This window comes from Uloborus diversus, chromosome 1 (genome assembly GCF_026930045.1).
Source record: "Uloborus diversus isolate 005 chromosome 1, Udiv.v.3.1, whole genome shotgun sequence".
NCBI lineage: Eukaryota > Metazoa > Arthropoda > Arachnida > Araneae > Uloboridae > Uloborus > Uloborus diversus.
This window is the reverse complement of record NC_072731.1, coordinates 81,694,102-81,706,217: the sequence shown is the minus strand read 5'-3', so window position 1 is coordinate 81,706,217 and position 12,116 is coordinate 81,694,102. Positions and strand designations below refer to the sequence as shown.

The window sequence follows — 12,116 nt, the reverse complement described above, 5'->3', positions numbered from 1 at the left end:
CAAGATGTCAAAATTCAAATTAATTTTTCTTTCTTTTTTTTTTAAAGAAGTAAGTAAATGAATTTAGGCTAGGCCATTTTGGTGCCCCAAAATTTGAGGTGCCCAGGTGCGTTAATCAGGCCCTGCTAATTCTGCATTAGCTAGCAGTTTGTTTGACACTCTTGGCTTCCTTAAGAAGTTTTCCATCTCCAGCTCAGTTACTTCCTATGCCGGGCTCATGAGTGCTAATAAGCACGAAACTGCAGTCCTCGGCTGGAATGAATGAGCTGTTGGTGTATTTTCATGTATTTCTGCCTTAGACCTAGCTATAGGGCGGTAACTTACTGAAAATACTGTGCCTTGCCTTCAATCTTCGAGTTGAACCAAACCATGACTTCTGGTCACTTGTCTGGTCTGTGCTAATCCTATATTAGCTACCAGTTTGTTTGGCACTTTTGGCTTCCTTAAGAAGTTTTCCATCTCCAGCTCAGTCACTTCCTATGCCAGGCTGATAAGCACGAAAGTGCAGTCCTCGGCTGGAATGACTGAGCTGGCGGTGTGTTTTATACAAAAGAACGCAGTTTGACACCTGGGTTCGGATTTTTAGAAAATTTTGTATCTTTGCTCTTTCTATGCATTTTAGAAATCATGTAAAATATTTTTGGAGAATCTCAATCGGTTTAGGTTCCACAGAAATTCATAGCAGCAGTAAAGTTTTAAAAACTGAAGGGAAAAAAAACTCTATATGAAACAATTTTGATTTACGGCTCCCGATTTGTGGAAAAGGTTACGTTGGTTGCTTGTGTATACAATGTTTGAAGTACTTGCTGGACAATTTTGGTCAAATGATTTTACTTTGCAGAACATCGTCAAGTATTCTGCTTTACGGCTATTATAAATATTGTATTAAGATTGGGTTTCCCTTGATTCTTGTGATGATTTTTTTTTCTTTTTTCTGTTTCAGGAGAAAGTGGTCATGTAGTTCTGTCAACTAAGCCCAAAATATTGTTCTGTGATTTGAAGTTATCTCCAGGCCAAAGTAAAACTTGTAAGTTCAATATTCTAAATGTTCCACAACATGAGATGTACTTCACTGTATTATCTCGACAAGATGTTTAACATTCATATTAACTTGATTCTTAACTTGGGATTCTCTTACTGTTTTCAAGGTAAAACATGCAAATTCAGTATTCTAAGTAGCCCTCCACATAAAATGCGGTAATTTACTTGATAAGCAACATTTCAACTCAGTATAATAATGAAATATTGAAATTTTGTGTATAATGCTTAACTTATAATGCTGTAGTGCTTAAATCCAACAAATGTTCCTTAGGCTTTTCAAATAGTGGGCCAACCTACTGTTTGACAACCAATGAGATTAAAAGGCGAACATCGGGCCTACAGGCCAGAATGGATGCTTCTGTTAGTTCACATGGATGTCAGTTTGCTCTTACAGATGTTTATTAACCTCCAAATTAAGCAGAGTCGCCTTGAGATGAACAGAACTCATTCAATTTTTTTCTTTTTCCCTTTATTGAGATGGAATCATCCTAACTGGGCGCCTACCAACTCCTTGCTAAAGGTGATCACACAGTACTTTTCATTTCATTAAATACATCATCCCATTACACCTTTCACTGTGCTTATGATAAAAACTACATGCACGAGATAAATACATGCAGCACATTTTACTTGTTTATTTTTTAAAAAAACATAAGAAACATAAGCAGTAATAAAAGTTCAATTTTTTTTTCTAATTAATCAAAGTTTTTGCAATCAAGGATTACAGTGTTGAAATTTTTTTTAAAAAACTTGAAATGTTATTTTTGCTAATTTTACATTTTTATGCTCTATAACATACTAAATTATTCCAAGCTTTTAAAAGTTATAGTTTTGTATATATTTCTGACCATCTTTTCATATACAGTATACTCCCGATATCTCGAAAACCTTGATGTGGCGAAAAATTATTTTTCCCCTTGATTTTGCATATTTATCTGTTATTTTTCATTCTTATGTTGAAGAAATTTTAGTCAAAACCTTGTTGTGTCAAATATTTTTCGAAGTTGAATATAATTTTTTAGGAAAAATCTGTTTTTTGTCTTGAAGCAACTCGAGGAATGTTTTCAAAAATTTCTCACACCCTTCATTATTTTTCTCAGGGGTTAGGAATGATTCAGAGAAACTTATCTGCTGTCACTTTCATTCTAGAGCCCCAGGGTGTCAGGAAATGTTCCTGAGAAGCCCAAAAAACCTACCTAAAACTTTTTGCCCCCCTCTCATGCCATTTCCTTGGACCTTTTGACTCGATTTCCAACTTTGTAAAAAGGGAAGATGAACGGGTAACTCCTTTATAGACACAGGGAATGGTGCAATCCTTTGTCCAACTTTTTTCATGCAGGAGCAATCAAAACTCGTTTGAAACCGTTCTGCAACTTTTTTTTTATTTGGTAATCCAAATCTTTGATGAGTTTAGTTGTGGTAAATCACTACATTTTTCTACCTCACTAGAGCATTCTTTTTTCTTCTTTTTCTCTATTATTTTTGGCTCATTTTAAAAATTAAAATTTTTGTTATTGTATTAAGACTTTTTTTCAACTTTCATTTCATGTTTCCACTTATTTTTAACTATCATCACTAACTTTTAGAGTATTACTTTATTATGATTATGACCTTGTTATCTCGAAAACTCAATTTTTTTTAATCGTCCCTTCGACTTTGTGATATCGAGAGTATACTGTATTTGATTCACACTAAATATCATACAAGAGATGAACGGTGAAATAGAGAAGAATAGCATTGGTTTCAAACAATTAAAAGATTTGTCAGAAAACTGAAGTAAAAGTTCTCAATACAATTGTTAAAAGTGTTACAGGGTTCGTACGAGTCATGGAAATCCTGGAAAGTCATGGGGAAAAAAAAAAGAAAAAGAAAAATCAGACCTGGAAAAGTCATGGAAAATTAATATTTTCATTAAAAGTCGTGGAAATGTATTTTAAGTCATGGAAAAATGTCTTGGCAGTAAGAAAGTAACAAAAGCTAAAAGAGCTCTAAAAATATTGAGTGATTTAGTAATATTGCATATAAATTAAATGATCTCAAAAAAAAAAAAAAAATCCAAGTTTCGGAATCCAATTTCATCTGCATCTGTAACAGCCATTCGCCTTTTTTTTTTTGTAATGTAATTTTTACTACTGGGGCGTCACTAATTTTGAACTCACCATTATTTTCAGCACTTTTTGTATTTTGTATTCTGTAGTGGTGGACTTGCACATTCTTGATTTTGCCACACCCCTTCAAAAAGTGTAATTCAATTGCATCCGAGTTCGTTTCAACTACTTGTAAAAAAATCATTATTAAATTTACCAGAGTTTATCTTAATATGTTAAAGGCTTTAGAAAATTAAGACTTTAGTCAGGCAATGGAACACAGAAATAGGGGATTTCTAATACTCTAAAACAGTGGTGCCAAACATACAGTTCGCAAAACTGATCCCCATGTGGCCAGCTGAAATATCTGGTTTAGAAAAATGAATTTACCGAAAAACGTGGCTGTACTTTAATGAACGCATATACTGTCAAATTAGATGGATGATTAAATGCACTATTGACACCGAAGGGCAATGTTTTTATGAAGTAAATTTACTATTGGAAACTTAGTAATGACTCATTCAATTTTTGTCCCATTCATTACTATCCGGCTCTATGTATTAAAGATTTATTAGACATTTAAACATCAGTGTATTGCATTCACTATATTTTTATTTTGCTTGAATTTATATGATAAAGACAAATAAGAATAATTTATTCGTTTCTGCACTGTATACTGATATTATTTCAGTTACAAGTAAGTGCTTCAATGAGGCAGTGGCACTCACGTAAGTTTTTCTAAAGCCCATTTTCAGAAAAAAAATTGTCAAGTTTTACATTAAATAGTACTATTCTCTTTGTGTAACAAGGTCATGAAAAATTTTATGAAGTCCTAAAAAAAGTCTTGAGAAAAGTCATGGAATTTTTTTATCCAAACTGAGTATGAACCCTGGGGGTTAGGTTTACTAATATTTTAGTGCCTTTACCCCATCTTTTTGTAAACTTGTTTATGTTATGAGGTAAAACACACTGATGTTTTCATGTATTTGAGCTGTTATTTATTAATTTTTTTTTTGTTTCAGATATTTATCGTGAAACTATTCCTAACAATGCACCTCCATCATATAGAGGTCACTGTGTAAAATATGCATACAAAATAACTATTGGTACACAACGTGTAAATGCTGTCATCAAACTATTAAAAATTCCTATTCGGGTTCTAGTTTTATATGGTATGTATATTCTTTCTTCTGATGTGTAGTAATTTTGTTATAAATATGCTTTTCCCCCCAATAAATCAAGTTCTTAATCTGAAGACTTAGAGTCAACGTATAGCACCCTGGCAAGGAAAGTGACACAACTTAAAATTCGGAAAAAACGTACTAGCTAATGATTTAAAATAAAAATTTAATGATCTTCTTGCCACAAAACTTACAAAGTTAACTTGTCTAACTAATGCATGGCGACACAAAAATGATATAGTTACATATTGTTAAAACTGTATAATTAGAAAAATTAAAATTCGAACTTGAAGTACTTATTATTGCTTTGGAACAAAACTAACCAGCAAACATCATGCTATAAACTTTTTGAGCGTATTGTAATATTTGAGACTAAATAGCTTAAAACTACTATTGGGTAAAATCTTGATATTCTCCACTGCTGTGTCTTTTTTTTTTTTGGAGTTGTGTCACTTTCCTTGCTGGAGTGACATCTTACAACATGGCTGAGAGTAGTAGCATTTTTCTCATGCTGAAATCAATCCAAAGGCTGACAGGCTACATACCTAAATATGAAATCACATGAAATGCGGTAAATGTACTTAGGGACTGTCCATAAATTATGTCACACTCTTTTTTTTTCAACTTTTTTGCCCCCCCCCCCTTTTGTTATAAAGCGTCACACTTCGCCATACCCCCTGCCCCCTCTGTCACCTGTGACCTTATTTTTTATTAACCTCTTATTTGAAACTGAGTGATGTCACTCCTTTTCTCCCCCATTTCACAAATTGTTACTATTTCACAAACCCCCTCAGAGCCTGATATCATTTGTGGACAACCCCCCATGGAGGTAGGAGTACAGGAGGGAACATGCTGCATCTACTTCCATTGTCGCGTTTGAAGTAACTGTGAGAGAGCGGTGGCCATGTTGGGTGGTGAGCAAGGGGAAAAAGACTCGTATTACTTGGGCGAATATTTCGCATGTTTTACTTTTCTCGCTCAAATTGATAATGAAAGTATTTTTTACTTACCGAAGAAATAAAAAAAATAATGCACATCACAGTTATATTTTAAGTTTTAAATTTCCAAAGAATAAACTAATTGCATAATTAATGTCTGTAATTAATTTTCAAATGAATGATCAACTGGTTTTAAAATACTATTTTTATTAATAAAACACAATGACTTTCCATAGATAAGAATGAACAGAATTATTAAAACATTGCAGCCTATATCCAGACTATAAAATTAGAATACAGCACAATGAAAAAAAAAGCAGCTAGAAATCAACAAAGATAATAAAGAAATATAACAAACAAAAAACTAATTTTGATAAAGTTGCCAGAATGAGGATAAAACTAACAAAATTTAGATATCTTTTTAAAAAGGAATACCATGTAATTAAATGTTAAATAGCATACAATTCTAAACAATTTCTTGAAAACCTACCCATCCAGTTCTTTGAATTTTGATGATTTACTATTTCTTTATTCTTTTAGAAATGCACGCAATACTTGGTTGGTATTTGGTATACTGCTTATCGGCAGACAAACCGAATATTTTGTTTTTCAGAGTACTTCACTATTCGACAACCAAATAGTAAACGAATTTTAAACTTTGAAAGTTCCTAAAGAAACTTTTTTTAATGCAATGAATGAAAGAATCAATATAATTGTACCATATCACAATATTAAAGTTCTTACTTATTAATATTATCACATCTAATTTAATTTTAATGTTTGAAAAAACGCTCAGACCTTAAATTTAAAATTTGTTGCTTTTTAATGTTTATTAAATCTTCTGGCACATTACATTAGCTTTACTATTATAAACAAATATGACACATTATCCAGATAAAAATCCATTATGTTAATTAGTAATAAATGTAAAACATTAATTTATTACTAGTTTACATTAACTGCTAAATGTTTTACTTAAAATCATGGATGTAGTAACTAGTGGTGTGCCGGATCGTTAAAAAAGTAGATCCGCGGATACGGATACGGATACGGAGCATTAGTGTCAAGATCCGCGGATACGGATACAGATCTCTCTTTTTTTTACCCAATTCAACTATCCAAATGTAAAATTTGTTATGGAAGGTATTCTCGTCAGAATAATGGCAGTTTCTTCAAAAAATGTCAACTGCAGCAAAAATATAATCAAGACTATGATTTACTCTTTAAAGAAATCTCTGTTAAAATTGAGGGAGAGTTGGAAGGAATGGGCCAGCGCTGCATTAATGCTTAGATGGAATGTAAAAAATTATTTCTAACTTACTCGGTAGGTGTATGATACAGGAGCAAGAGTGTAAAGCTGCTACTGAACAGGCTAGAAATAATTTTTCGCATTTTATTTCAGCATAAATGCAGAGTTGACCCATTCCACCGAACTTACTCCGACCGACGAAATACAAAGCCGGGAACACCTTTGCAAATAGTAAATAGAGAATTTATTCTCACTTTTTTTTTTGAAGGATGCCGAGAAAAACAAAAATGAAGAATAACAGAAACCCCAAACCAATAACAAAAACTAATATTAATTAAAAATTAAAAAAATAAAACATGTCTCAGTCTTTCGCGGGTCAGATTACACATTTGTTAATAAATATGAACTGACAACAGGTAAAAATTTTAAATCATTGAGCTTTTTCTCCTTATCTTCCGACTATAAAATCGCTACCAATCATGTGTATAAAGGCTTAGAATTGCATTTAAAATTTACTTAACAAGATTGTAGCTCCTACTCTATATAAGTTGAAAGTTTCAAATAAATATCAAACGCAAAAAACTTCGTTCTTTCAATTAGGGCCAAAATTTTTAAAGAACAGGTAAATTTTTACTACCATAATTGAAAAACGTTCAGTCGGTTTTTAATTAATATCTCCGGTAATTAAAGTTCTACAAAAACAAGGCCAAGCTAAGAACACTTTCGATCAAGTCACCTTATGAACGAAAAATGAAGTATCAAAATGGGTTAATCTGTTTAGGAGCTACGATGCCACAAAACGATACACTGATGCATACTTTTAAAACGTATTTCCCCTTCCTTTTTGCAATGTGGAGGGGGGGGGGATAAATATTGGCTTCTGAAATTATACCTTATAATTTAAAGAGGGAATAAAACCTAATTTAAACGGAATTTAAGAGTCTTTTATTCAAATATTTAAAATTTTTTGGAATAGAAATGATCCGTTTAAGATCGACCAAAAAAGTAACGGATACAGATACAGATCTTCATTTTCCCTCGGATATGGATACGGATATCCGGAACATCACTAGTAGTTACCTCCATGCATGAAATATCCAGCTAAAGGTTTTTTTCAATCGAAAAGCACTTGGATTTTAAATTTTGTAGCATTTTAATTTCTAATTTGTAAAAATTAGAAATTTTGAAAGATGAAATAATGAATATTGATTCAAAAAAAAAAAAAAACTATTTAAAATTAATCTTTGTAATCCAGGGCTCATAGTCCTCCTATATCTCCTATATTTCCTATATTTTCACAATTTGTCAGATATTTTCCTATTTTTCGTATATTTTCTCACTAACTCCTATATTTTTTTTTGTCAGATGTTAAATGCTACTCAAAAATGCAAAAACCTTTAATCCATTTTTTTTCCCTTCTTTCTCCTCTGCACTTTGCACTCTTACATCTTTAATGTTGGCATATGTTTTACATATGCCAACATTAAAGATGTAAGAGTATGTGTTTATGTTTTACATATGCCAACTTCTGTTTGATTATTTTTATGAATCATACAAAATATAGATGGCTTTACTTGCAGCTTTTAACTTGTTTTCCATTGATTCTTTTTCTTTTAATGAGTTTACTTTGTAATTTTAATAGTATAACATGTTAATTTTAAGTGTACTGTTGTAAAGATTTTTAAAGCTTTTAATTTTGTCACATATAATCTTACATGTAGTTCAAATGACCGATTGTAGCTCAAACGATTGTTTTTGAAAATGCCCTGTACAGAGTTTGGTACCAATTCAAACTTTGAGTACTTCAAATGTTTCAAAGCTTGTAGCTTGCTGAAAAAATGTAACTATCTCGATGAAATAAGTCATTTTATAGGATTTTGTTTGTTTTTCAAATATGTATTCATGGAAAAACATTCCTATATTTTTCCGTTTTGTGTGTAGTTTTTTCAAAAATTTCAGAAACTGTCCTCATTGCAGAAAATTTTTTTTGGCTCATTTTTTTCTATCTACTCGGTTACGGTTACAAACTGCTGAGGATAATAGATAGTTCTATGCTCCACTTGGGCTCTTCTAATGCCCCCTTACTTTTGGCAGATTAGGTCAAATTCAAACTTGATACATGTGTATACATATATATATATATACACACACATTAACTGTAAGATATGGATAATGTCATTAGAGTGAGCAACGGGTAATTGAATTGGCCACTTTAATGAATAAATTTCTCAAAAAAGAAACAATTCAGTTTTAACATTAAAAAATTACAGAACATTTGAAGCAAACATGCCGCTCAAATGAATCAAGCGTATGAGACTGACCATTTCTCTCCCTCTCCGACAAACGTGATGCATTAGAGCAGTCTTTTTTTCTTTGACTTTGTTTTGTAAAATAAGTTTTTTTTTTTTTAAAGTAAATAGTGAAACAAAGGGGAGGCAGAGTATTGCTCACATTTTATAACGATTGTCTCAAGACATAGGGTCAACGGGACTTTTCATCATTAGTGTTAGCATTGAAACGATGAGGTACCAATACCAAAAACTACGGGTAGATTGATGACATTGAAGAAAGAATGTTTAAATTAATTATTACCTAGTTTTAACAATCAAAAAGAGATGCATTTTTCGAAGCACATAAGTTAAAATCTAAATTTTGTAATTGCTTTTTCATACTGTTTTGTGATTAAATTCTTAAAATAATCAGAGAATGGATATTTTGGGTGCGAGGTATACTTCTAATGATATCTCGTAAGTTCTCTGAAATTGTATGTAGAATTCCATGTTAAAAAAAAAAAAAAAAACGCTCGCACAATTTTAATTGATTGATTTAAAATTCTCTTAAACAAACATGATTCATTTTAGCGACGGTGGGTACAAAAATTCATTTACTCTCTTATCTGTGACTCATGCAAAATAGAATTGTATTGGTACTGGCGCTCTGTTTTTTCATACAGTGCTCCAAACATATTAGATGCTACTTTTTTGAAATTCCTATATATTTTTTTTACAAAACTCCTATATTTTTCCTTTTAAACTCCTACCTATATTTTCCTTTTAAACTCCGATATTTTTCCTTTTAATCTCCTATATATTTTGCTATCAAACTCCTATATTTTTCCTTTTAAACTCCTATATATTTTTCCCCGCTTGCTATGAGCCCTGTAATCAAAGTTTAACTTACACTTAATAACAAAAAATGAAAACATTTGAAAATGTTTCAAATTTCTTTTCACAATTTTATTGATAGAATTGTTTATAAGTTACCAAAGAGTAGCAGCAAATCACATCAATAAATTTTAATTTGTAATGATATTTTAATCAACTTGGGTTTTTATTTGTAAGTAAGATAAATACAGAATTATTTATGACACAATATGTTACCATCATTACCTGTTATTGAATCATATATTATGGAAGAAATTAATTATCCATTTATGCAGAAGGAATCTCCTTTCTGTGTGCATTATTAGTGCAGTTGAAGACTACATGAGATGCCATAAAGTCGAAATCCATTTGGAATTCGATAAAAAAATTCGACAACTTCCGTATCTTAAACATTGGAGAGACAGTTTCCCAATACATGCAAGGTAGTGGCGGTTATGGTTATAGCTTCCAGAAATTCTCCCTGTGCTCCATCCTGCTATTTCTACATCCATGACAACCCCTTAGCAAATGTGCAAATATTCAGCATTGGTAATTTTTGATTCATTAGAAATAATTAAAAAAAAAAAAAAAAAACATTAACTGCAAGTATAGAAAATGATCTTTTACACTGATTGGAGGAAGCGTTAAAAGTAGAATTTTCTTTTAAATCAGTCATTATTTGTATATTTTGGAAATTTTTTTTCTTTATTTTTCAGTTTTTACTATTTGAATTGCTGGATTTAAATCTATTCCTGATAGCTATGTGACATTATGTATGCAGTTCTTAACATTGGGGAAATTGAAAAATAAAATGATTCTTTTTTGGTAATTTTTGAATATGTGTCTCACTCATGCGCATCCCCAGAGAAATCAGCAAGTCAATACAATATTTAATTTTAATGACTGAATGAAAAACTGATATATTTTCTTCTAGTAAAGAAGTTTATTACTTTTTTTTAAGAAATATTTTTTTTGTTGGAATTTTCATTTTCTTCAGGTATTCCAGCTTCTCAATTTGTCACTGAAAGTGAAGAACTCCAAGTTGCTCCTGCAAATCCTTTTCTTCAAAGTCAGCAGAAACAGCCCACAATTTCTACAACTTTGCAATTATTAGAAGCGATTACAGCTAGACGTAATCCAAGTAATTTTCCTTTTGGTTTTCTACTAATAAAAAGTTTTCAGATACTGATTTAGAAGTAGTATTTTCTTCTTTTTCCTTTTTTCGTGTGTTCTCTTTTTTCCCCTCACCCTTTTAAATTTAAAAGAGTTCAGAAGTCAAAGAAAATTCTTCACGATAATATTGTATAACAAGTGATTAGTCTGTCAGAGAAAAGAATTTTTAAGTTTTTTGCTGAGCTCTGAATTCTATATTTTGATGTCTTTGTGCTTTTTTTTAGGTTTAGAAGTTATTTTGTTGTGGTCTCTTTGAGATTTTATGTGTAAACCGAATCATAAAGTATAAGATTGTAACTAACATATATGTAGAATAGTAAGTAATGTTACGAAATATGATAGAATTAAAGCATATACTAAGCCTTTGTTAGTTAAGTGTATTAAATAATAGGCAGTTAGAGACATTTGCATTCTAAAACGCAATATAGATTTTAGAGCTTCACAGTATTTATTTTTTCCTAAAAAAAAAAAAAAATGTTTCTTTGACTTTTTTTAAAACTCTCAGTGTGATCCCAATCTAATTATTTAAGCAGTAATAAGTAGTGTGGGTTAAGAGAACCTATCTTTCTTCTAAAACCTTTTAGCAGTAAATTCAGTCATTCTACAAAGTAAGCATAGGAAATAACATAAGTTTTCACAACTGATAGAAGTAAAACAGCGTAAAAGAATAATTGGCAGCTCTCATTAAAGCAGAAAAGACGCATCATTGTAGCCAGAACAGATAATCGAATCCATTTAGCTGAAAGCATTGAAAAGAGTGTGCGAAATATACCATCACACTTTCACAAAGAAATAGGGGCACCCTATTCTTTGTGATTGAATCTTGTTGATGTTGTGATTGTATCTTGAATTTTTTTTGGGAAGAAAAATCCTTAATTCACTGAATGAAATTTCGAATTTTGTCAAGTGATAAAAGGCAAGCATTAATGACTCCTATATTTTTGGGAAGGTATATGAGAAGAGACATGCGCACCATTAAAAGTTATTCATTACTTCAACAATATTTCAGTGGTTTCTGCAAATTTGCCAATTTGTGAGAGAAAATTGCCGAACCAGATAATTTTTGGGAGATCAGAGTGACCCCCCATTAGGGTCCCCCTGTGAAGAGATAACCGCTATTTACAATATTTAATTGCTGATAGCGTTTTCTTGGTGGGCCACATATTTATTGCTCACTAACTCGTCATATCGTGTTGTTGCCTTGAGTACTGTGCCTTTGAATCACCGCAATGTTCATTACACATTAGAAAACTGAAAAGGAAATACAACAATAATTTTAAAATAGCAGATTGACGTAGCTGAAC

The 12,116-nt window shown here is 31.4% G+C and overlaps 1 protein-coding gene across 1 annotated transcript in view; it reads left to right on the top strand.

Moving 5' to 3' along the window:
* LOC129230678 (RAB6A-GEF complex partner protein 2-like) overlaps positions 1-12,116 on the top strand; it is a 50,282-nt gene that overhangs the window by 24,156 nt on the left and 14,010 nt on the right. The window contains exons 4-6 of the mRNA XM_054865097.1: positions 944-1,027; positions 4,151-4,300; positions 10,637-10,780. Of these exons, the coding sequence (XP_054721072.1) occupies positions 944-1,027; positions 4,151-4,300; positions 10,637-10,780 (378 nt within the window). The remainder of the gene's footprint in view (positions 1-943; positions 1,028-4,150; positions 4,301-10,636; positions 10,781-12,116) is intronic.